Here is a 26,046-nt window from a genome sequence, read left to right as displayed (position 1 = left end):
GTACCTACCCCAAGGCTTAGAATAGTGTTTGGCACAGAGTAAGCCCTTTACAAATACTATAAAAAAGAGAAGAAAAGTCTCTAGACAGCCTTTAGCATAGCAAACACAGCACAGTGAGCTGAGATGGGCTTTGCCAGGCACCAAAAGGGCCTGGAACCAAGTGGGCCAATCACAGAATTTGTTTTCCAGTGGTTTCCACGCTGCCTCATTCACCAAAGATGTTCGAATGTCGGGACCCCACCTTAACCATAGGGATGGAGCCCAGCTTGGGGCGGGATGGATGAGTTTTCATCTAGAAACAACTGCTAGAGCAGAGTATTCTACAATCAATCAGTTGTTATTGAGTGTGTCCTGTACTAAGTGCTTGGGAGGCAACCGGCCCAGCTCAAAAACTGCCAAGGGAAAAACTTGAGCCCTTGAAGTGGTGAGAGTCGAATCAAGAAGAGAAAAAGTAAACGGATTTTCAGTCTGCAGAAGATTTTTTATTAGTGTGATCCTGCTGAACAAGGATGTAAACAAACGGGAGCGGGGCCAGGAACCAACAGAAGCTCTTTTCAAACACTGGCACCTTTTTGTACTTGAAGTTTGGTGATTCAGGGGGAAAAGCCAAGCAATAACTGGACTTTCTGATAAGATTTAAGTGGTCTCTTGCAGCCGTAATCCAGAGTGGCAGTGCATTACAGAATGGATAGTCCTCTGGGTGTGGCGCGCTTAGGCTCCCGAGAGGAAGTGGTTTCCTCCTATTTCTGAGAATAATGGAATATCTGATCCGTGTAACCAAGACAGCAAGAGTGTCGGAAAATGGGCCCCTAGCTCATCCTCGGTGGCGCATCCTGGCACGTTCCGATTTACATTGGGACTACAGGACTCCCGCCTCTCCTCTGGCCCAACGGGGACCAGGGCGGGCCATGGCCACAGCCTCCCCGTCACGCCCCGCGACCACGGTGGCCCCTCTGTTTGTCAGGCCCAGATCAAGGGGAAGGCCTGCCTTCTCTCAAAGGCTGGGCAGGGGGACCAGATGCCCCCTTCCAGCGCTGGGCTCTGCAGAAGGGAGCCATGTCAGCCTGTTCATGCTCGGGGAGCGTCTCGGAGGGTCTCCCCCACTCCCCCGGGGGGAGCTGAGGCAATGGGACCCCTCATTTCCTGGCTGGGTTCCCAGAGACTGATGAGGCCTTGGGAGCGATGGGGCCCAGTGGGCCTTTCTGGGGGCCGGTGGGCGGGAGGATCGGTTTCCTCTTGGGAACGGGGGTCTTGTTCTTGCTCTTAAACACCTTGTTGGGGTCCAGCTTGTTCACAAAGGAGTCAGCCTCTTCGGTGAGCAGAGCCGTGTTGTAGGTGATGGGCTTGAACATGTTAAACCATTGCTGGGGGACGGGATGGGGAGGAGAAGAGACACGTTCAGAAATCAATGGAGAAACTGAGTCCTTTAGGTTGACGGCAGAAGGGGCAAGAGTTGGGTGAGGAGGGGAGGAAGATTTCAGAGAAACCTGAATCACACCCTGGGGTTGGCAGAGCCCGGCTGCCTTTAAACAACATTTCCCCAGGCACGTGGCCTCTCAGGTAGTCCAAGAAAAACGGAATACCGGGGAAGAGAAATTGAGAGAGTTTCCTTCCCAGCTGCCCCTGCAGGATACAGGCCCTGGGTTCCCCAAACTTCTCACTAACCGGGGTCAATGGTGGCTCTTGGAAAGTCCCCTCCCCGCCACCGACGTACACCCGATTCCTTCTGTGTTAGAAGGGGACTCCTTCAGTGCAGGGAATGTATCTGCCATGTCGATTATATTGTATCAATCAATCAATGGTATCTATTAAGCAGAGCACTATACCAAGCGCTTGGGAAGAGGGGATAGAGCACAGGCCTGGGAATCAAAAAGTCATGGGTTCTAATCCTGGTTCTGCCGTTTATCTGCTGTGTGACCTTGGGCAAGTCACTTCACTTTTCTGTGTCTCAGTTACCTCATTTGTAAAATGGGGATGGAGACCGTGAGCCCCACAAGGGCCAGGGGCTGGTCCAACCTGACTTACTTGTATCCACCCCAGCGCTTAATACAGTGCCTGGCACATAGTAAATGCTTAACAAATACCATACTTAATTAATTGCACTATAATCAATGGTATATGAGTGCTTACTGTGTGCATGGCACTGTACTATATAACATTGTACACTATAACAGAGTTGTTAGATAAGTTCCCCGCTCATAATGAGCTTACTCTCCCAAGCGCCTAGTCCAGTGCTCTGCACACAGTAAATGCTCAATAAATACCCCCGATTAAAGGATGGAAAGACATTTCTACGTCAACAAGGGCATGGGGTGCTGGGAGTGGGGGATGCAAGTCTTGACCAGAGCCTGTTCCTCCTTCAGTGGAGGACTCTGCTGAGGGACTCTGGGGGGAAAGAGAGGGAGGGAGAGGGCTGGTGAGTCCCCTAGCTGGGGGCTTGGCCGGGGGCTGAAGTTCTCTCTTACCTTGGCTTGAGGGCTGACGCCGTAGCTGGTGAAGGCGTACTGCCACTGGGGCAGCCCCAGGTGGGTGACCAGCAGGCGGTAATAGGCGGTAAAGGTGTCGGTGAGAAAGTGCCAATACAAGGCTCTGTCCAGGAACCAGATCGCGGTGTTGGGGGCGGCAGCTAGGATGCGACAAAGAAGAAAGCGGGTGTCGGGGAAGTGCGCCGGAGTTGCCAGCATGGATAAAGCCAGCAGCTACTCCAACGGAAGGTTGGTTCCGGTGCCGATCTCTCCCGCAGGTGGCGTGGGCGTAAGGGGAATAGAGAGCACTTGCTGTTCAGGGGAAAGTTAGTCGTCAACTTCTCGGGGCCCTGATTCTGAGCTGGGGTCCGGGGGGTGCCCCGATGGGGAAAACTTCCGAGAGCGAGGAGGCCTGGGCCCCATTCTGGGCATCAGCATCTCTCTCTGCGCCTTGGCCTCTTAAACTCGGAGGGTGCCGACAGCTCCTCGCTCTGTTTGCAGCAGGGAAGATCAAGAGGGAAGGTATAGGGCGGCCTTGGAGTCTGCTAGGAGAAAAGTACTTTATAGACCTGATTTGCCAAAGCTAGGACTTGGGCATGGTGTGCTTTCCTGCAAACTGGGATGATGGGGCACGTACGGAGTAGGGAAGCTAGTGTTGAGGGCCAAAGCTCAGGGGGAGGAGTCTGCACACCCACCAGAATGGTCTGGAAAGAAAAAAACATCAGAGAGGCAGCGTAGCCTAGTGCAGAGAACACGGGTCTGGGATTCAGAGGAGCTGGGTGTTAATCTCGGCTCTGTCACTCGTCTGACGGGTGACCTTGGGTCAGTCACTTTACTTCTCTGCTCCTTCATTTCCTTATCTGTAGAATGGAGATTCGATCCCCGTTCTCCCTTCTACTTAGTCTGTGCACCCCATGTGGGACAGGGACTCTATCTAACCTGATTAACAGTGATTACCACAGTTCTTGGTATGTAATAAGCGCATAATGAATACCGTAATCATTATTATTATCATTATTACAGAGGAGCAGAGAGCCAGGAAATAGTGGTTGGGCTCCAGGGACCCCCCAGATTTCCAAGGCCCAGAGGGGATAGAGAAATGTCCAGGCTCCCAGTTAAAGAGGCACTGGCTTCCACCCTGAGCTTGAAGAACAGACCTAGAGGCCCCTGCAAATTCCCTGCTCTCAGCTTGGGATTCCCTTTAAATACTCGACATTCATCTCACCATCGGTCCCACAGCATCTTGTACATATCCGGCATTTATTTGAATGTCTGTCTCCCTCTTAGGTTGTAAGCTCCATAAGGGCAGTCATTATGTCTACCAACTCTGTACTATTATACTCTCCCAGGCACTGAGTACAGTGTTCTGCACCCAATAAGCACTCAAAAAATACCACCCACTGATTTACTGATAGATTCCTTACCCTAATGCCACTGGGTCTTTCTCCTGCTACTAATGCTCCTGGGACAGCAAATTCGATTGACTGACTGCCTCTCCTCAGCTGGCAGCAGGGAGGCTTCCTAAAGGCTCGGAGAGGTTGTGGTGGCAGGGGTAGCAACTAGGGGAGGGCACGCTCTGAGGACTCAGCTTCTTTCCCTGTATCCAGTCCCTGGTTCTACTTTCTGGGGGCCCGCTGGGCTGATTTTCACTTTTAGTTTCCATGGCTGCATTTTGTAGGACTGACAGATCCTGCTGAGTGGAGACTGCACGTTCTATACGGTTCAGGGACGGTGACTAATTCCCAACTGTGCAGTCTTTCCCAATGCTTAGTACGGCGCTCAGCTCAAGGTAAGTGCTTAATACCATTTCCACTACTAATCAATCGACTGCATTTATTGAACGCTTACTGTGGGCAGAGTGCTGCACTAAGTGCTTGGGGAGAGTGCGCTATAACGATATGTTCCCCGGCCACATGAGTTTATAGTCCAGAGGGGGAGACGGACATTGATATAAATAAATTATGGATATGTACTTAAGTGCTGTGGGGGTGAGGGAGGGGTGAATAATGGGAGCAAATCCAAGTGAAAGGGTGGCACAGAAGGGAGTGGGAGAAGAAGAAATGAGGGCTTAGTTGGGGAAGGCGTCTTGGAGGAGATGGATCTTCAATAACGCTTTGGAGGTGGGGAAAGGGATTATCTTTTGATTATGAAGAGAGCCAGACTACCTGACACACTGGGAAGCTGCCATTTGCCACTCACCAAGAGGAATTCTTGGGGCTCTCTGTTCTGGGAAGACTGGGATGGGCTTTGGGCAGCATGGCTGCTCAGGGAGCCCCAGAGGTTCTGGGGATGTTAGGGAAAGAAACAATGGATCAAAGGCTCCCCCGACTTGGGAGGAGCTGACTTTAGAAGGAGGCCTGGAGGCTCCCCCATTTACCAAGCAGAGACGGGCAGGGGCGGGAACGCCAGCCCTGGCTTCTTCTAGCTGGGGAAGGAGCCGCGCCGTTTCACCTGCTTTGGTCCTCTGGTAAACGAGGCACACTTTCCCGTTCCCTTGGCAGGAGTCCAGTTCGAAGATCAGACTGCGCGAGTCGAAGTGTGGCTTGTCCGGCTGGTCGTCGCTGGCTGCAACACCAGAAATCAGTGTTCAAACGGGAGCCCGCTCCAGCACATCCAACCTCGTTAACAGACTGGTGTTGGATGTAAACAAATGGCTCCCCTGAGGGTGTAAATGGGGGGAAAAAAGGGGCAGAAAAGGATATGGGAAACCTTTTCCATTTTTTCTTTCAAGCTTCCACTGAAACGGAAGAGAAGTGCAGACCTCCTAGGCTGAACGACGAACTCTGCCCAGAAGTGATGGCATAGTTGGGAAGGCATTAAGAAACCAACTGGGCCTCTGGGGATGTATTACCAAATTTCTGCTACGTGAAGGCAGAGAAATGGTCGTTCCCAGGGATCTGCTCTCTGAAAGAGCAGGCTCATTCCTGGACAGATATGCCGGGGTGAAAAGGATTCTCTTTACAATTCACAATTTACTGCCACGATGGGACGGGCTATAAGACGGTCACTGAGTCCCTAAATTGAATGATGTTCTGTGGTCTTTATTCTCTAAGAAAGATCAATCAACCGATCCCTCCCTGGAGTATCTTCCCTGGGAACAATGAGCCTGGTTTGATTCGGTGGAATCAATACTCTGCCTTGCTCCCAAATTGCCTAGTCTCTATTCCAGAACTCCTCAAGATCTCTATAGTTGCCGCGTCTGCCGATGGGGCTGTAAGGGTTTCGGGTGCCATGGCTAGCATGTGGGACTCCCTCTCTGATGAGGCGCTGACCGACTGTGAGCTCTGGACCCATGACGGCTCCCTGAGCCTCCTGTGAAGACGCCCACGTTTATTCTGTTGGAGCGGAAGGCATGGGCCCGCCTGCTAGGGACCCTCCTCCGTGGCCTACGCCAGCAACCAGTTCCTCTGTGGGTTCAAGTGAGAGGGAGAGGAACCCTGTCACCAACTGCCCCCCGAGACAGCGGGGGGGAGACAATCCCGGATCCCGGCAGACTGGCCTGGCAATAGCGTGGCCTAGTGGATAAGAGCATGGGCCTAGGAGTCAGAAGGACCTGGGTTCTGCCTTTTGTCTCCTGTGTGACCTTTCATTCAATCGTATTTATTGAGCGCTATGTGCAGAGCACTGTACTAAGCGCTTGGAATGTACAATTCGGCAACAGATAGAGATAATCCCTGCCCACTGACGGGCTTACAGTCTAATCGGGGGAGACTGATCTTGGGCAAGTCACTTAACTTCTCTGTGCCTCAGTTACCTCATCTGTAAAATGAGGATTAAGACTGTGAGCCCCGTGTGGGAGCGGGACTGTGTCCAACCCAATTTGCTTGTATTTCCCCAGCACTTAGAACAGTGCCTGGCACAAAGTAAGTAGATGCCCCAGTTATTACTATTATTATTAGAGGCAGCACGGCAGAGTTACTAGAGCATTGGCCCATGAGTCAGAAGGTCATGGGTTCTAATGCCGGTTCCACCATTTGTCTGCCATGTGACCGTGGGAGAGTCGCTTCACTTCTCTGGGCCTCAGTTCCCTCATCTGTAAAATGGGGTTTGAGACTGTGAGCCCCACAGGGGACACGGACTGTGTCCAACCTAATTTGCTTGTATCCACCCCAGCGTTTAGTACAGTGCCTGCCACACAGTAAGCACTGAGCAAATACCATAATTATCATCAGAAATGATGATCGGCTGCCCCACGGCTCCTTGGCGGGATGCCACTGTTCTTTTGGTTCAGGCTGGCCAACGGGACTGGTCCTGCTGCACTCTGACCCCTCCTCCCGTAACCCGTCCGCACTCTACCTTCCTCGTCGGTGTCGTCTTCCAGATCGGCGAGGGTGGGCGAGTTGGGCAGCGAGTACATGGACGACTCGCTCAGCTTAGTTAGCCGGGAGAGGTCGTTTATCATCATGCAGCCCAGTTGCATGGGATTATCTGCAAAGACATTGATGAGGGTCAGGGTAGGGGGACAGGACGATGGGGGAGACAGGGTCTGCCTTCCTTCTCCAGACCTGACAGTGGGCCTCGGCCTGTCCTTTCACAACAGGCTGTGGGGACGAGAGACAGATGCCCAGGGACGGAGGAATCTCACCTGCCCGAGACCAGGCATCAGGCAGCCTGAGCAGAAAGCTGAGATTACTTATGCTTCAGTCAGTCATATTTACTGAGCACTTACTCTGTGCAGAGCACTGTATTAAGCACTTAGGGGAGTACGGTACAACAGAAAACAGACACAATCCCTGCCCACAATGAGCTTACAGTCTAGAGGGGTTTAGGCCAATGAGAGTTCTCCTAAACTCCAGACTAACCCTCTCCGCAGGGCATTTCCAGCCAGGAGAATTCCTCTTCTTCAGGGGAAGGGTGCGGGTTTGGTATTCATCAGAGAGGGAGAGAAGAGGGCCTCAAGCCAGATCTGTGCTGGGCAGAGCAGAAACTTGTAAGGTCATGATAACAAGGACTTGGTGATCCCTCTCCCCAGCGGGGCCCGGGGCGTGCTGCGTTTCGGTTCTCTGTTCCCCAGGACTGTAGTAGGAGAAGGAGCAGCAGGAAGAATTGGAAGATTACAGGATGTGGCGGGCCAAATCAGCTAGGATTAAATTAGGAACAAAAAAAGAAAATTGGCAGATACCCTGAGGGGTTTCCTTACTGAGCTGGGCTTTGTTTTATATGGATTCTTCCCTCCCTGCTTAGCACTAGCTCCTTCTCAGGAGAAAAGCAGGGCAGCTGAGACACCCCGGTAGGCAAAAGAGGGGGGCAGGGATCATGGGAGATGTGTTGAGTGATATTTGGTTGGGACAAAAATGTCAAAAAGGTCTCTGATCTGTGACCTCTGGATGCTTGATTTTCGCCCCACTACCAACCCCACAGCACTTACGCACAGTATCTTTAAATTATATGTTACAAATGATTTATTCGTATCAATGTCTGTCTTCCTCTCTAGACAGTAAGCTCGTTATAGGGAACGTAGCTGCTGTGTTGTATCGTACGCTTCCAAGTGCCCAGTACAATGCTCTGCACGTAGTAAGCGCTCAACAAATATCATTAGTTGACTGATCTTCTGTTGAGACCCGAAGATAAATCCAATTGGCCATCTGATGACTAGAGGGTGGATGGCCGTCTGCCCAGAGCCCGGAGCTGGCCAGCTTTACCGTTTCGGTTGTGCTTCATCTTTTTCGAAAAAGCATCCCTGTTTGGGAGTTTGGGGCTCCGGGCTCCGGGTCTGTTTGAAGCCTGGAAGGCGGGTGATGGATGAGCTCCGGGAGGAACTTGGACCAGATAATGTAGGGCTGGAGGCTGACCCAGGCTGGGGCTTGGAGCATCTGGAGCTCCCTTTACCATCTTAAACGATCAGTCAATCAATCAATCAACGGTATTTATCGAGTGCTCACTATGTGCAGAGCACCATACGGTGAAGGGGATAGACCGTGGCCCTGGGAGTCAGAAGGTCGTGGGTTTTAATTCCGGTTCCGACATCTGTCTGTTGTGTGACTTTGGGCAAGTCACTTCAACTTCTCTCGGCCTCAGTTCGTCTGCAAAATGGGGCTTGAGATTGTGAGTCGCACGTGGGACAGGAACTGTGTCCAACCCGATTTGACTGTATTCATTCCAGTGCTTAGTACAGTGCCTGACAAATAGTAAGCACTTAAAGACCACGGTTATTATTATTATTGTTATTTTAAACAACATTTTTAACAATTATTTTAAAGTGCTAGGGAGAGTATAATACAACAGAATTAGCAGACACGAGGAGCTTATACAGGCAGACACGAGAAGCAGTGTGGCTCAGTGGAAAAAGTCCAAGCTTGGGAGTCAGAGGTCATGGGTTCTAATCCCAGCTCCATCACTTGTCAGCTGTGTGACTTTGGGTAAGTCACTTAACTTCTTCGTGCCTCAGTTACCTCATCTGTAAAATGGGGATTAAGACTGTGAGCCCCATATGGGACAACCTGATTACTTTGTATCTCCCTAATGCTTAGAACAGCGCTTGGCACATAGAAAGCGTCTAACAAATACCATCGTCATCATCATCATTATATGGCAAAGTACCTCAGGCAAGGCCCTGGAGAAAGTGAGGAGGGGAGGAGGGGCGGACTCACCATCCAGCTTCACACTCCATGTCATGTGGAAGCCATCTGTCATCAAGTAGAAATTCTTTAGATCCTCTGGGAGTGAGCACTCGTTCTTCTGTAATCACAAAGCGCCAGAGAGTTAGCGGACGCTGGGCCTCGCTGCTTGACCCCAAATGTTGACCTCAGTGGCTGCCTGGAAACCAGGCCCCAATCCACCGGGGATCATACCTTTAAGGCCCAGCGGCAATTACTCCCCAGAAGTGGAGATAAGAGTCCAGAGGCGGTTGTTTCTTTCGGGTTACGGCTCTGCTGGGAGACAGCTCTGGCTCCATGGGGCTGTTTAGGAAGCGCGTTTCTCTCCCGTCACGGTATCGTGGCCGGCGTTTCGGGGTTTACAGTGAAGGCCCACTAAGCGGACAGAATCGGGGTGTGGGGGGAGCTCGGGGTAGGGGGAGAGGAGCTGGATACTCCGGGGACCCGCCCTCTCCGCTGAAAATCAAGGAGATTAGGAGCTGCTTTGACTCTGTGCGGCCTTTGCCAAAATGACCCAACCTCCAGAGGTCCTGGTGGGATGAGTGAGGGGCCAGCTTTCCATTTCATCAGTCCATGGATAACAAATTGAGTGCTTATTGTGTGCGGGGCACTGTATTAAGCGCTAGGGAGAGAAAGGCCTTGGACTACATTACTGAGATGGGCCAGAGCACCAGACTGGTGGAGCTGCTGCCAGAACAACTGGTCTGGCAGAGAGGGCTGTCTGGAGACCTTCAAAGGGAGTAAGATGGAGAGGTGACTAAAGAGAAGATAGAGAGAGAAAGAGAGGAGAGAGGTGGGTTGACAAGAAAATGATAAGGGGAGGGAGGGCCTCGGGCAATCAGAGCCATAAATCTCTAGTCTGCATCTCTGGTAAGGTTTCAAAATATGCTGAGTGGAAAAATCTGGGCCTATTAAGCTGATCTGGAAGGTTTGCCACAGGCCATAAAACCAAAGAGGGTAATGGCAAATTTCTAAATATTTAGTTTTGTAAATTAAGAATCTGCAAAGCAGAGGTACCTAGCAGAAACATGAGAATTTAGAAGTCTATCTCCTTTCATTTCCAGCTCTTCCAAAATGACATCACTCACTCACCTCCATAATCTGCATTCCTACTTTTCCCCTGAGGCCTAGTGTCTTTGGTTGGCAGGGAGCAAGCAGGCCCAGCAGCTAAACAACAGGACCCCTCTTGGAATCCAACTCGGCTTACTGAGCCAGTCTGAAAAGAGGCAGTATCTGTGCTTCAGGGTTTATGTGTTTGGAGTAATAACGATGGTAATTGTTGAGCGTTTACTAGGTTTCAGGCATTCTACTAAGCGCTGCGGTAGATACAAACTGCTCAGGTTGGACAAAGTCCACGTCCCACATGGGGCTTAAAGTCTCAATCCCCATTTCATAGATGAGGTGACCGAGGCACAGATAACTGAAGCGACTTGCCCAAGGTCACCCAGCAGACCAGTGGCAGAGCCAGAATTAGAACCCAAGTCTTTTTGACTCCTAGATGGAGGCTCTGAACACTAGGCCACACTGCTTCTCAAGTAGGGGATTCGCTTTGGAGCAGGCAAGAGTACGCTAAGGTGACCCAAGCTCGTTCAGGACGGAAGGAGATGAGGTCTGATGGCTGCTCGTGGCCAAAAGAGACGGTCTCACTGGCTGCAACTGAAAGACAGGGGCGGATTGTAAAGTACGACAGGGAAAATGGGCATTCACGTCATCATCTGTATGGTGTTTAAGTGCTTACTATGTGTCAAGCCCTGTTTTAAGTGCTGCGGTGGGTAAATAGACAAGCAGCCCGGCTTAATGGATAGAGCGCAAGCCTGGGAGCCAGTAAAGACCTGGGTTCTAATCCCGGCTCCACCATGTAGCTGCTTTGTGACCTTGGGCAAGTCACTTCACTTCTCTGTGTCTCAGTTACCTCATCTGTAAAATGGGGATTAACACTGTGAGTCCTATGTAGGACAAGGACTGTGTCTCACCTGATTTTACTGAATCCACCCGAGCGCTTAGTACAGTGCTGGGCCCACAGTAAGCCCATAACAAATACCACAACTCTTATTATGATGCTTATTACTATTACTACAAGGTAATCAGGTTGGACACAGTCCCTGTCCCACATGAAGCGCACCACCTACTTAGGAAGGAGAACAAGTACTCCATTCCCATTTTACATTGGAGGAAACCGGGGCATAGAGAAGTGGAATGACTTGCCCAGGGTTACACAGCAGACAAGGGGAGGAGCCGGGTTTAGAACCCAGGTCCGCGCTCTCTGCACAGGGCCGCTGCTTGTCATGCGGGGCCGGCTCGTTTACCTTCCCTCTTTCTGGCCAGTGCCCGGAGGGCATCCTCGTGGTAACGGCAGCATGGGAAGACTCTACTCATTCTTCTGGGATAGTGGAGGAGGGTGGGATGGGCCCGGGAGCGGGATGCCAGGCTCCAGAGGGCCACTTCCAATCTGCCCACAGCCAGAATCTCCTCAGGATCCCTGCATGCCCTCCACCCACTGCTTTCGGCTCAGAGCCTCTTGGCTGTATAATAATGTCACTTTGGAGCCAAGTACCAACTCCTTGGATTTTCTCCCTCCCTTGTCTGGAGAGTGATTAAGATTTTGAGTATCTCTCGGCTGGTGTCATCCTTCGGTCAATTGGTCCTTATCATGATTACCATATTCTCAATTGATTAGGAGAAGCAGTGTGGCCTATTGGATAAGGCATGGGCCTGAGAACCCAGAAGGACCTGGGTTCTAATTCGGCCCTGCCACTTTGTTGTGTGACCTTGGGCAAGGCGCTTTATTTCTCTGTGCTTTAGTTACCTCATCTGTAAAATGGGGATGACGACTACCGCCTTACAGCACTTGTGTATATTTGTACATATTTATTATTCTATTTATTTTATTAATTATGTGTATATATCTATAATTCTATTGATGTCTGTCTACTTGTTTTGTTGTCTGTCCTCCCCTTCTAGACTATGAGCCCTTCGTTGGGAAGGGATTGTCTCTATCTGATGCCGAATTGTACTTTCCAAACACTTAGTAAAATGCTCTGCACACAGTTAGCGCTCAATAAATACGACTGAATGAATGAATGACTGTGAACCCCTATGTGGGACAGGGACCATGGCCAACCCAATTACCTTGTATCTACTCCAGTGCTTAATACAGTGCCTGACACATAGTGAGCACCTAACAAACACCATAATTACTATTATCATTACTCAATGGCATTTATTGAACACTTACTATGTGCAGAGCACTGTACTAAGCACTCTGGAGAATACAACATTGCAGAATTAGCAGACACGTTCCCTGCCCACAAAGAGTATACCGTCTAGAAGGGGAGACAGTCATTAATATAAATCATTTATATTATATAATTTAAAGATATGTACATAAGTGCTGTGGGGTTAAGGGTGGGGCGAATATCAAGGGCTCAAAGGTCACAGATGCAATTGCCTGTATGAGGCAGAAGGGAGAGCGAGCCGGGTCAAGGAGGGCTTTGTCAGGAAAGACCTCTTGGAAGAGATGTGACCTTTGCTCCAGGAGCTGGCGGGTGAAGCCTGACTGTTCCCGTACCCCAAAGAGCCTGGGGTCTGATTTCGGGGACGTGGCAATCCTCTCCTTGATCCCCTGGACTGTGAATCACTTTCACCCACCTCCACTCCACAGAAACTGCCTTTTTTACCTCAATGCCAGATCCAATGACCTCTACTCTATACCAATTCTCCTCATCCTCTCAGCTGCCTTCAACACCATACGCCACCCACTTCTCTTAGAAATATTATCTAACTGTGGCTTCACTGACACTCTCCTTTCCTGGTTCTTCTCCCTGGCCGCTCCTCAATCTCTTCTGTGGGGTCCTTCTCTGCCTCCTATCCCCTCAAGGCTTAGTTCTGAGTACCCTTCTTTTCTCCATCTACACTCACTCCCTTGGAGAACTCATTCTCTCCCACTTCAATCACCACCTCCATGCTGATGATTCCCAAATCTACCTCTCCAGCCCTGACCTCTCTCCTTCTCTGCAATCTTACATTTCCTCCTGCCTTCAGGACATCTCTACTTGGATGTTCCACCAACACCCTGAACTAAACATGTCCAAAACCGAGCTCCTCATCTTCCCAACCAGACCCTTTCCTCCCCGAGACTTTCCCGTCACCTTAGACAACACCACCACCCTCCCGTCTCCCGCCCGTGATCTTCGACTCATCTCTCTCATTCGAACCACATATTCGGTCTGTCTCCAAATCCGTCTGTTTTTACCTTTACAATATCTCTCGAATCCATTGTTTCTCCTCCATCCAAACTGCTTCCAAACTGGTCCAAGCCCTTATCATATCACACCTCAACTATAGCATCAGCCTCTTCGCTGACCTCTGTGCCTCCAGTCTCTCCCCACTTCAGTCCATGCTTCGCTCTGCTCCCAAGATCGTTTTTCTAAAAAAACCCCCATCAAGTCGACTTCTCCCCACTCCTCAGAAAACACCGGTGGCCGTCGCTCTAATCCGCATCAGTGAGAAACCCCTTACCGCGGGCTCTAAGGCTCCCCCTTTTACCTTACCTCACTCCTCTTCTGCTATAAGCCAGCTCACACGCTTTGCTTCTCTAACACCAAGCTACTTACTATAGCTTGATCTCACCTCTCTCACCATCAACCCTATCCTCACACCCTCCCTCTGGCTCGGAACTCCGTCCCTCTTCATATCCCACGGGCCACCAATTCTCTCATCTTCAAAGTCCTCCTACAATCATATCTCCTCTAAGAGGACTTAATAACGATGGCATTTATTAAGCGCTTTCAATGTGCCATTCATTCATTCAATTGTATTTGAGCGCTTACTGTGTGCAGAGCACTGTACCAAGCGCTTGGGAGAGTACCATACGACACTGAACAGATACACTGCCTGCCCACACCACGCTTGCGTCAAGCACTCTGAGTGCCGGAGTAGAAGCCAGCTAATCAGATTGGACAGTTCCTGTCCCACATGGGGCTCACAGTCTTAGTCCCCGTTTTACAGATGAGGGAACCGAGGCCCAGAGAAGTGAAGTGACTTGCCCAAGGCCACACAGCAGAAAAGTGGCACAGCCAGGATCAGACCCAGGTTCTCTGACTCCCAGCATGCTCTAGCCACTAGGTCAGGCTGCTTCCCTGACTAACCCCTCATCGCCCCACCCTACTCCCTTGTGTATCACCTGTGTACTTAGGTCTGTACCCCTTCCGCCCTTTGGTCTGTACTCTTTGGGCACTCTGATACTCACCCCACCCCCACGGCACTCACGTACTCATTCCTACCCTCTGCTATTTATCTGTAATGTAATTTAAGATCTGTCTCCCCAGCTAGACTGTAAGCTCATTGAGGGCAGGGAACAGGTCTGCCACCTCTATTGCCCAAGCGTTCTGTACAGTGCTCTGCACACGGTAAGCGAGCGCTCGAGAAATCCCTTGGATTGACTGCGGGGCTTTCCTACCTCAAAGGGAAGGGAACATCCATTCTGCTGCCTTGACCAATACTGCCATCTGGTGGCGATGAGGCGGCAAGGCCACAGCTTACCACCAGTCCTGACCGGGGTGATGGATCTCCAAAGTTAGGATGGAAATAATAATAACAATAATAACAACAACAATAATATTAATGACACCATTTGTTAATGGTGGTATTTGTTAAGCGCTTACTATGTGCAGAGCACTGTTCTAAGCGCTGGGGGAGATACAGGATAATCAGGTTGTCCCACGTGAGGCTCACAGTCTTCATCCCCATTTTCCAGACGAGGGAACTGAGGCCCAGAGAAGTGAGGTGACCTGCCCACAGTCACCCAGCTGACAAGTGGCAGAGCCGGGATTCGAACCCATGACCTCTGACTCCCAAGCCCGGGCTCCTTCCACTGAGACACGCTGTCAAGCGCTATGTGCCAAGCACTGCCAAGAGACTGTTTTGGGGAGATATTTTGTTTCGATTTAATATGGTAGGGGAGGCCACAGGAACGGCAATCCTCTTCCGGGGTTTTTCGAAGAGAGCACCCGATTTTTTTAAAATTCTCTTTACAGAGAGGCTTTTTAATAATATTAATAACAATGATAAAGGTATCTGTTAAGCGCTTACAGTGTGCCCAGCACTGTTCTAATCACTGGGATAGATACAAGGTAATCAGGTTATCCCACGTGGGGCTCAGTCTTAATCCCCATTTTACGGAGGAGGTAACTGAGGCACAGAGAAGTTAAGTGGCTTGCTCAAGGTCACAAAACAGACAAGTGGGAGAGCAAGGATTAGAACCCACGACCTCTGACCAGGCCTGGGTTCTTTCCACTAAGCCATGGAATGCTCTTTACGGAGCAAATGCTCAATAAATAAATGATATTTATTGTGCCCTTACTGTATGCAGAGAACTGTACTAAGTGCTTGGGAGAGAATGATACAACAGTGTTGGTAGACTCGTTCCCTGCCCAAGAGGCATTTACAGTCTAGAGCGGACAACAGACATTAATATAAATAAATTCTGGATATGTACATAAGCAGAGAAACAGTGTGGCTCAGTGGAAAGAGCCCGGGCTTGGGAGTCAGAGGTCATGGGTTCTAATCCCAGCTCTTCCACTTATCAGCTATGTGACTTTGGGCAAGTCACTTAAATTCTCTGTGGCTCAATTTCCTCATCTGTAAAATGGGGATTAAGACTGAGAGCCCCATGTAGGGCAACCTGATTACCTTGTATCTACCCAGCGCTTAGAGCAGTGCTGGGCACATAGTAGGGGCTTAACAAATACCAAAATTATTAAATTATTATTATTATTAAGTGCTGTGAGGGTGGGGTGAATTCCAAGTGTAGGCGATGCAGATAGGAGGGGGAATTAGCACTGGTGAGTGTGGAGATTTTACAGTGACTAGAGACGATGAGATCAAGTATGTGTCCACGTTGGTGAATGGGGTGAGGTGAGTTGGAGAAGGAGGTCATAGCAACTGAAGAGTGAGGGCAAATAGACAGTGGACGGGTCAATGGGACAGAGTGAAATTCCAGTTTTAAACTACCCGGTGTAAGAATTCAAATTTCAGGAGCAAGAGGGTGAATTTCCACAGCTTGGAGTTGGGGGGTCGTGCGGGTGGGAGAGGTGAACTCTGGGTGGCCTGAGATCTAAGCAAGGATATGGCCGCTAACTGTCCTTTCTTGGAGGATTTTGACCGAACTTCTCCTTCGAGTGAGAAGTCATGATATTGTAAAGGAGATACCTACCTGTTCCCATGAAGCAATCATATGGCGTTCAGCAGGCTCCTTTTCTATAAATGTCACCTCCGTCACTCCTGGGGAACTTTCTGGAAGAGCAAGAGGAGACTCTGTCATGACGACTAATAGCTTTCTTGGGGCCGGGGGAGGCACGAGGGACAAATTGATGGGGGTCGCCGTGGGAATTAAACACATCAAATAATTAATTAGTCCCTCGGAAGCTCTCCAGAAGGTAGTTCTGAGGAAAGGGGAAGAGGCACAGATTTCCCCAAAGCCTCATACGCTTAACTTAGGGCAATGCGAGTCTTCCCCAGAGGACCGGCAGCCAGAGGGACTGCTCTTTTGCTCAACATTAGCCATTCTAGGATTCCAGAGTAACAGCCGGGACTGCAGTGGAGTGTCAGTGAATATGGCATTTTACTCTTCAGAGGCAGGAGAGAATAATAATAATAAAGGCCGTGTTGGTTAAGTGCTTATGATGTGCTGAGTACTGTAATCGGGGCTGCGGTAGATACAGGATAATCAGGCTAGACGCAGTCCTTGTCCAACATGGGCCTCGCAGGGAGAACTTAACCCATTTTATGGATGAGGAAACTGAAGCACAGAGAAGTGACTTGCCCAAAATCATAGAGTAGGTAAGTGGTGGAGCTGGGATTAGAACCCAGGTCCTCTGACCCCGAGGCCTGTGCTCCTTTGCGTTGTCTACAACCAGGGTGTGAAATCCTAGGCGGCAAAGCATATGTCTTCTAGTAAAGGAACTAGAAACAGCATGCTCTAGTAGATAGAGTTCAAGCCTGGAAGACGCAAGCACCTGGGTTCTTACCCCACTCCGCCACTTGTCTGCCGTGTGACCTTGGGCGAGTCACTTCACTTCTCTGTGCCTTCAGAGACTGTATCTCACCTGATTATCTTGTACATACCCCATTGCTTAGAGTAGTGCCTGGCAAAAAGTTAAAATGCCACAAAAACTAAATAAAAAAAAAGAAACTAGAAGAGCATCAGGAACAGGGACGGTGCTTAGCAGTATAAACAGGAACTCCTCCTCCTAACGTCTTAACTAAGCATTGAGCACGCTCTCCCCATATATGGTCCTTGGCCTACTGCCCACGGTCAGACGGCAAGGAGAGAACGATGAACAGACAACCGGCTGAACGGAGAGGCCTCTCTCATCTAGACCTCAGGGGGTGATGACTTTCTATTGACTTTGGAAGCACCGTGCGGGGAAGTCACTTCAAGACTCTGAGATCGTTGTGGGAAGGGAATGCGTCTGTTTGTTGTTGTATCGCACTCCCCCAGGTGCTCACTACAGTGCTCAGCAAATGTTCAATAAATATGACTGAATGAATGAACGAGTGAATAAAAATCTGGCTGGGTCTACAAAACAGGAAAAATGGCACACACTGGCAACGCTCTCTATTTTACTCATCCTCCCAGCATTCACTCCGGTGATGGATAGAGCACGAGCCTGGGAGTCAGAAGGTCGTGGGTTCTAATGCTGGTTCCACCACTTGTCTGCTGTGGGACCCTGGACGAGCCACTTCACTTTTCTGGGCTTCAGTTACCTCATCTGTAAAATGGAGATTGAGACTGTAAACCCCACCTGGAACAGGGACTCTGTCCAATTCCATTTGCTTGTATCCACCCCAGTGCTTACTACAGTATCTGGCACACAGTAAGTGCTCAACAAATACCATCTTTTTTTTTTTAAGAGAAGTAGTGAGGCCTGGTGGGAAGAGCATAGGCCTGGAGTTAGCAGACCTGGGTTCTAACCCTGGCTCTGCCACTTAGCTCCTGTGGGATCTTGGGCAAATCACTAATATCTCTGTGCCTCAGTTTGCTGAACTGTAAAATGGAGATTAAATACCTGTTCTCCCTCCTTCTTAGACTGACAGGAATTGTCCAATCTGTTAGCCTTGTATCTATTTCAGCCCTTAGCAAATCTTTAGTGCTTAACAAATACCATGATGATTATGATCAGCATTTCTCTTTCTAACCCTACAGTTAGGCTGTTCCCTCTAACACTAAATTGGAGGTTTTCAGGCTGGAACACAAGGACCCCGGGGGGTAATTCAAAGTGCCTAGAGGGTATGGTTCTCATGGCAGCAAGAGCTCTCCTGCACTGTTTTCTCTCTGGGCTCTCTGAGGAGGTGAGATCTCTGGGGAACACAGCAAGAAGTGGAGTAGCAGCTGCCAGAACAGATGAGAAAAAAAGACAAAAACTCAAACTGCTCTTGCTGTTGCCACCTCTATCGACTCTCGAGTGGGTAAGTGGGGAATTCCGGTTAACAAGAGTGAGCCCCAGAAAAAGTTTCTTTTCTTGCCTGCTGTGGCTTGTGCCACTTCACTTCCTTGATTCTGGTGAGTTATTCCTGTGTGTGAGTGAGAGAGAGAGAGAGAGTGTAGGGTGACAGTCATGAGTGGGTGTGTATCCATTCATTTGATCGTATTTATTGAGTGCTTACTATATGCAGAGCACTATTCGAAGCGTTTGGAAAGTACAGTTCAGCAATAAAGAGAGACAATCCCTGATCGCAACGGGCTTACAGTCTAGAAGGGGGGAGACAGACATTAAAACAAGTACACAGTAATCAATAGCATCCATATACATTAATAGAATTATCTATTCTATTTATAATATATATATATATACACACACATATTTAGAATAGATAGGTGCATAGGGTAGAGAGATGGGGAGATGAAATAATAAAATCACGGGAACTCACAGAAACCTTTTCTAGGTGGAAACGTGACCTCATGGCATATTGGAGAGAGCGAGAAATTGGGAGTCAGGAAATGTTGGTATATTCCCAGCTCTGCTGGGTGACCTTGGGCAAGGCACTTAACCTCTCTAGGCCTCATTTCCCACATCTATAAAATGGGGAAATGCTCCCTGATCTCCCTCCCGCTTAGACTGTGAGCCCCGTGTAGGACAGGACCTGTGCCTGATCCATTTATCTTCTATCTTCTCCAGTGCACATAAAAAGCTCTCAATAAACAGCATAAGGAAGGTAAAAACTATTGAATTTTTCCTATGTAAAATGAGTTTCCTTGTCCTGACTTCCATGTCTTGTCACTTTCACCTTCTTCTTTTCGCCCACCTGTCACTTTTTCCCAAGCTAACTGAAAATCACCATCACTGTTATTTCACATGTGTCTGAGGAATGCAGAGAAGAACTGCTGGGCTTCTCAGTTCCTTCTACATAACCTGCATATAGAGAGACGTATGCTTAGCGCAGTGCTGTGCACGCAATAAGCATTTAATCAATACAATTGCTACTACTTTTGAAGAGGGAAGAGGAATTCACTGGTTTTCCCAGCAGAACATAAAAGTGTGTGGCTTCCTATCAGTCTGCCTCCTCCTGGATTTTATCAGCTTTGGCCTCCATCCCCTTCTCCTTTACAACACTGCAGTTGGAAAGGCAAGCTTTCACTTTTTTTTAAATGGCATTTGTTAAGTGCTTACTATGAGTCAAGCACTGTTCTAAGCACTGGGGTAGATACAATTAATCAGGTTGTATACAGTCCCTATCCTGTATGAGGCTCACAATCCAATGAGAACGGGTATCGAATCTCCATTCTTCAGTAGGGGAAATTGAGTGAGTCCAGTGGGCAGGGAACGTGGCTACCATCTGGGTTCTACTGTACTCTCCCGAACGCTTAGCAAAATGATGCTCTGCACGCAGTAAGGGCTCCATAAATACCATTGACCGAGGGACTGAGATACAGAAAATTGACTCGCCGCAGGTCACATGGCAGAGTGGCAGATCTGGGATTAGAACCCCGGTTTTCCGACTCCCAGGCCCGTGCTCTGTCCACTAAGCCACGTCGCCTCCTCCTTGCTCATGGGCAGGTGAGCTTGTTCCCGGCAGGTCCGTGGAACATTTCAGCAGGGGGCTCGGCACAGCAGTCCAGGGGATGTCACGCCCCATCCCTAAGCGCTGGGAGCCCCTCAGAGTCAGGGCTCTGACCTGTACTCTCCCAAGGGCTTAGTACAGTGCTTGGCACACCGTAGGTGCTCAAATAGGACCGACTGGATGATCTGACAAGGCCTGGTGCAGACGGCTGCCTGGCTGCCAATCCCTAGCTGGTTGAGCCGAGTTGCAGGGCGGGTGTGGTTGTCGGGTGGCAGCTGGGATGTGTCGGCTGGAGAGATCACGGAATTTCAGCCTCCGGGGATTTCCCACCGGGCGGGAAATAATAACAACACTATTATTAATAACACAATACATCATAATAATAATCTCTATATTATCATTTTCTGTGTTCTCAAGTGCAGTGGCCCGGCTGCCCGGGACAGGTAATCAGGGAGGAGAAGCAGCACGGCCTAGTGGAAAGAACCCGGGCCTGGGAGTCCGAGGACCTGAGTTCTCATCCCGGCTCTGCTACTTACCTGCTGTATGACCTCGGGCAAGTCACCTCACTTTTCTGCACCTCGGTTCTCCTGTTCTCCCTCCCCAGTCTCAGACCTATGAGGGACAGGGACTGTGTCCAACTTAATGCAGTTATCTACCCCAGTGTTTAGAACAGTGTGTGACACATAATAAGAGCTTCGCACATACTGTAAAACAAACAAAACAATCTGGGATTCATCTGGCGATGGGTGGCTCAGAAAATGCCCACAAATACTCTACGCCCTGTAGGCCTGGGTCGTTAAACTTATTCCCCCTCTGTAATCATAATTACTATACACATCTATAACTTATAAATTTATATTAATGACTATCTCCCCTTCTAGACTGTAAATTCATTGTGGGCAGGTAGCTTGTTTCCCAACTCTGTTGTATCGATGATGATGACGATGTTATTTGTTAAGCACATACTTTGTGCCAAGCACTGTTCTAAGCTCTGGGGTAGATACAAAGTAATCAGGTTGTCCCACGTGGGGCTCACAATCTTAATCCTCATTTTACAGATGAGGTAACTGAGGCACAGAGAAGTAAAATGACTTGCCCAAAGTCACACAGCTGATAAGTGGCAGAGCCGGGATTAGAACCCACGACCTCTGATGCCCAAGCCCGGGCTCTTTCCACTAAGTCACGTTACTTCTCTGTTGTATTCTCCCAAGTGCTAAGTACTCAGCACACAGTAAGCACTCAATAATTACCAGTGACAATGATGGTGTTTCTAAAGTGCCTATTTTGTGCTAAGCACTGTGGTAGAGGCAGTATGGCATAGTGGATAGAGCATGAGCCTGGGAAGGTTGTGGGTTCTAATCCCAGCTCCGCCACTTGTCTGCTGTTGACCTTGGGCAAGTCACTTCACGTCTCTGGGCCTCAGTTACCTCATAGGGACTGAGACTGTGTGCCTCACGTAAGCCAGTGTGGGCAGGGATTGTCTCTCTTTATTGCTGAATTGTACTTTCCAAGCGCTTAGTAAGGTGCTCGGTACATAGTAAACGCTCAATAAATACGATTGAACGAATGAATAAATGAATGACAGGGACTGTGTCCAACCTAATTCGCTTGTATCCACCCCAGTGCTTGGTACAGTGCCTGGGCCATAGTAAGCACTTAACAAAACCCACCAATTATTACTGTTATATGCAGTAATCGGGTTGCCTGCACAGTCTTTGTCCTTCATGGGGTTCCCAATCTAGGTAAGAGGGACAACACCTCTGTCCCCTCAGTGAGGCCGAGGGGCCGCGCCGGACAACACTTCTCCTGGATATTGGTGATCTCCAGAAGCGGAGGGTCCAGAGGGAGATTCCGAGACGAGCGGCGTGGCCTAGTGGCTAGAGCACAGGCCCGGGAGTCAGAAGGACCTGGATTCTGTGGTGAGCCCACAACAAACTGCTTTATCAATGACTGGTTCTGATCCCGTGAACAACCAGAAGGAAGAGACGGAGCGAAGGCACTGATGGGCTGTACCTGAGACAGGTGACTGCGGACCTCTGGGGGTGGAGCAAAGAGGGAGGTGGGGCTTCCTCTCCCTGTTCTACCTGGGCCCGGACCAATCAGTGACTGCCACGGAGAGCCACAGCTGGGACACCCAAGGCAGATAAAAGGCCTTCGTTTTGAATGGCAAGGTAGCACTTGGAGCAGGCAGAGGAGAAGCATGCAGGAGGCAACAGCACTCAAAAGCAGCAGCAGCAGCAGCAGCAGCATTCAAGAAAGAAGATGCATTTGGCAGGATGGGCTCCCTTGATCAGCAGACTGGGAGAGGACCTCCGGTGGAGTGAGAGAGATAGTGTGTATGTGTCACTCCCTTGCATGTTGGTAAAATTCAGTAAGAAAACTTTCCACAGTAACCTTGGTGGTCGGTGGTAGGGTTTGACTTCTACTATGTGTTGCTGAGGCTCCCCCAGTCCAGGAGAGGCTTGGTTGGTATGAGCCGGGGGTGGGCTGGGGACGGGTTGCCTTCCTGGCTCCACCACCCTTGTGTGCTGTGTGACCTTGGGCATCTCACTTTGCTTCTCTGTGCCTCAGTTCCCTCATCTATAAAATGGGGATTAAGACTGGGAGCCCTATGTGGGACAGTGACTGTGTCCAACCTGATCAGCTTGCATCTACCCCAGTCCTTGGTGCGGTGTCTGGCACATAGTAAGTGCTTAACAAATACCATTTGGAAAAGAAAAAGGTGACTGATTCCCTCTTCCACTCTCTCCCCTTGCCTTGGGCCAAAACAGATCTCCTGGGTCACAACATGTGAGGTTGTGAGGCTCAGGTTGGAAGGACCCCCTCGAGGTGGTCAGCTCCTTCTGTCCAGGGAGCACATCTCCTAATTCCATTATATAGTACTTTACCAAGCTAACTTAGAATAAGTGCTCTGCACATAGTAAGCTCTCAGTAAATATGATCGATTGATTCCAAACCCACTCCTAACTTCCAGGGTTGGGCCCGACTTGGGAGTCAGACTACAGCGAAGCCTCCCAAGTGCAGGTCCATCTTCTCTGATGCCGATCCGATCACCGACACGTCTGGGCCCCGTTCTTACCCAGTCTCCTTTGGTGGCTCAGCCCCACCTTGACTACAAACGGTTTGGGGGAATCACGTGGCGGCTGCTACGTAAGCCATCGTTTATGTGGGCAGGCTATTGGGCAGATGCCATTCCTTTCCTCTGACAGAAAAGGTTGTGCTTGAGATGACTGGTTGGCCCTCTGTGGCCTGACAAAGGACGGAGGTGGGAAAGCCCCAATATCCCTCCCACACCTGTGAGCCAAGCCAGGTTGTGAGTCCAGGGCCCGGCCCTCGGGCCGAGTCAACGAGCAGGGACCCGGGGTGAGCTGATTAGGGTTAATGTCTGTAAGGTAACAGGAGAAGGTTTTTCGTCCATCTGGTGTCATTGGCCCTTTCTTCTTTCCTTTCACCTTCCACTTCTCCTGCCCTACATTCACTATCGGGAAGGAGGTCTACTGAATCCATCAAAGGTATTTATTAAGCTCTTTATTGCCCGCAGAGCACCGTACTAAGTGCTTGAAAGAACTCGATATAACGGAATTGGTACACAGGCTCCCTGCCCACCAGGAGCTTACAGTCGAGTTTAACGAACGCCTACAGCTGATGAGAATTCTTCACAGGGCAAATGTCATGATGGCTCAGCCCATCTGTCATTTCCCTCGCTTCAGATCGCTGGTTGCCGTTAAGGTCCACTTGCCCTCCTTCCATCACTGTCTTCTCTACGCTGCTCCTCTCCTCTCTCCGCAGGCCCAAGACACTCTCCCATCATTACCGTTTACTCCTGCAGCCCCTAGTGCTTCTTGCCCACTCCTTCCACCGTGAAAGGCCACAGTGATGGTCTTGCCAGCCTGTCCTCATACCTCTCCCTGTCTATCGCCATCTTTCTCAACCCTCCTTCATTCGCCTCCTTTCCCTCACCACCTGCACTTAATCCGGTGCACAAAGTAATAATAATGATGATGATGGTATTTGTTAAGCGCACTAGATTCCAGGCACTCTATTAAGTGCTGGGGTGGATACAGGCAAATCAGGTTGAACATAGTCCCTGTTCCACATGGGGCTCTGTCTCCATCCCCATTTTGCAGATGAGGTAACTGAGGCCCAGAGAAGAAGTGACTGTCCAAGGTCACACAGCAGACAAGTGGCAGAGTTGGCATTAGAACCCAAGACTTTGATTCCCAGGCCCATGCTCTATCCGCTACACTACACTGCTTCTCATACCATTTTTGAAAAGCACTTACTATAGACTCTCCTAAGTGCTTAGTACAGTACTTTGCACATAGTAAGCACTCAAACACGACTGAATAAATGCCAGGCACTCTACTTAGTGCTGGGGTAGGTCCAAAGTCATTAGGTTGGATCCCGACTCTGTTCCACGTGGGGCTCACAGTCTTCATCCCCATTTTATGGACAATAATGTTGGTATTTAAGTGCTTACTATGTGCAGAGCACTGTTCTAAGAGCTGGGGTAGATACAGGGTAATCATGTTGTCCCACGTGAGGCTCACAGTTAATCCCCATTTTACAGATGAGGTAACTGAGGCCCAGTGAAGTGACTTGCCCACAGTCACACAGCTAAGTGGCAGAAGGGAACTGAGGCCCAAGGAAGTGAAGAGACTTGCCCAGGGTCACACAGGAGACAAGTGGCAGAGTTGGGATTAGAACCCAGGTCCTCCTGACCCCCAGGCCTGGGCTCTATCCACTAGAGAAGCAGCGTGGCTTAATGAAAAGAGCACGGGCCTGGGAGTGGGAAGATGTGGGTTCTAATTCCCACTCCGCCACTTCTCTGCTGTATGACCTTGGACAAGTCACTTCACTTCCTCTGTGCCTCTGTTACCTCATCTGTAAATAGAGGGTTAAGGAGTGTGAGCCCCATGTGTTTACCTTGTATCTACCCCAGGTCTTAGGACAGTACTTGGCACATAGTAAGCGCTTAAATGCCAGTATTAGGCTGCTGCTGCTGACTTACACCTCCTCCCTTCCCAGCCCCACCCCATCAGCGCTTAGAACAGTGCTTGGCACATAGCGTGCGCTTAAATACCATTAATTAATACCTCCTCCCTCCCCATCCCATCCGTGCTTAGACCAGTGCTTGGCACATAGTGAGTGCTTTAAATACCATTATTAGGTTGCTGTTGAACACTTACACCTCCTCCCTCCCCATCCCATCAGCGCTTAGACCAGTCCTTGGCACACAGTGAGCGCTGAAGAAAGACCATTATTAGGTTGGTGCTGATGACTTGTACCTCCTCCCTCCCCACCCCATCAGCGCTTAGCACAGTGCTTGGCACATAGTAAGCGCTTAAATACCATTATTAGGTTGGTGCTGATGACTTGCACCTCCTCCCTCCCCATCGCATTAGTGCTTAGAACAGTGCTTGGCACATAGTAAGCGCTTAAATACCATTATTAGGTCGGTGCTGATGACTTGCACCTCCTCCCTCCCCACCCCATCAGCGCTTAGCACAGGGCTTGGCACATAGTAAGCGCTTAAATACCATTATTAGGTTGTTGCTGCCTCGCACCTCCTCCCTCCCCACCCCATCAGCGCTGAGACCAGTCCTTGGCACATGGTAAGGGCTCGACAAATACCATTATGATTATGATTATAATTTTTATTAATTATCCTGGCCCTTACCCAGGATGCGGATGACTCCGAGAGTGAGTTTCTCCAGGTAGGGTTTGCAGCCGGCGGGCAGGGCCTGCGGCGGCCTCTTCTCCTCCATGGCGGGGGGCTCAGGGAACCGCGCCCCTCCCCCCCCATCCCATGGCCGGCGGAGCGAGGCAGGCTGGGATTTGTAGTCCTCTCCGGCCTCGCCCCTCCCCTCAGCTGATTGGACGAGAGCCGGCCGGCCGAAGGGGCTGACGGGAGTTGGAGTCCT

The 26,046-nt window shown here is 49.9% G+C and overlaps 2 protein-coding genes across 5 annotated transcripts in view; one reads left to right on the top strand and one right to left on the bottom strand.

Annotated features, from left to right (window-relative positions):
- Positions 1-460: 460 nt before the first annotated feature.
- Positions 461-25,920, bottom strand: TPGS2 (tubulin polyglutamylase complex subunit 2). Of its 4 annotated transcripts, XM_029060666.2 has the most exons (8): positions 25,803-25,819; positions 25,002-25,006; positions 16,275-16,354; positions 9,056-9,143; positions 6,762-6,893; positions 4,917-5,030; positions 2,466-2,626; positions 461-1,364 (listed from the first exon to the last, which is right to left on the bottom strand). In XM_029060666.2, exons 3-8 carry the CDS (start codon positions 16,293-16,295, stop codon positions 1,137-1,139), a joined length of 744 nt encoding a protein of 247 aa, XP_028916499.1. In that variant the 5' UTR covers positions 16,296-16,354; positions 25,002-25,006; positions 25,803-25,819; the 3' UTR covers positions 461-1,136. The 4 variants fall into 4 exon arrangements, with proteins under 4 accessions (XP_028916499.1, XP_028916497.1, XP_028916501.1 ...); XM_029060664.2 differs by lacking the exon at positions 25,002-25,006 and having other exon boundaries at positions 25,803-25,920; XM_029060668.2 differs by lacking the exons at positions 25,002-25,006; positions 25,803-25,819 and adding an exon at positions 20,659-20,678.
- KIAA1328 (KIAA1328 ortholog) overlaps positions 22,378-26,046 on the top strand; it is a 320,218-nt gene continuing 316,549 nt past the window's right edge. The window contains exon 1 of the mRNA XM_029060661.2: positions 22,378-22,458. The gene's annotated coding sequence lies outside the window, so the exon portion shown is untranslated. The remainder of the gene's footprint in view (positions 22,459-26,046) is intronic.

This window comes from Ornithorhynchus anatinus, chromosome 3 (assembly GCF_004115215.2).
Source record: "Ornithorhynchus anatinus isolate Pmale09 chromosome 3, mOrnAna1.pri.v4, whole genome shotgun sequence".
Classification (NCBI taxonomy): Eukaryota; Metazoa; Chordata; class Mammalia; order Monotremata; family Ornithorhynchidae; genus Ornithorhynchus; species Ornithorhynchus anatinus.
This window is presented reverse-complemented; position numbering and strand designations above follow the sequence as displayed.

What these genes read in the sequence shown, in the direction of transcription:
- TPGS2 (XM_029060664.2), bottom strand. Translation starts at nt 25,890, where the DNA reads ATGGAGGAGAAGAGGCCGCCGCAGGCCCTGCCCGCCGGCTGCAAACCC. An exon ending in TGATTGCTTCATGGGAACAG is followed by an intron (nt 9,144 to 16,274) that starts GTAGGTATCTCC and finishes TTGTGATTACAG; the next exon opens with AAGAACGAGTGCTCACTCCC. An exon ending in AGACGACACCGACGAGGAAG is followed by an intron (nt 5,031 to 6,761) that starts GTAGAGTGCGGA and finishes CTGGTGTTGCAG; the next exon opens with CCAGCGACGACCAGCCGGAC.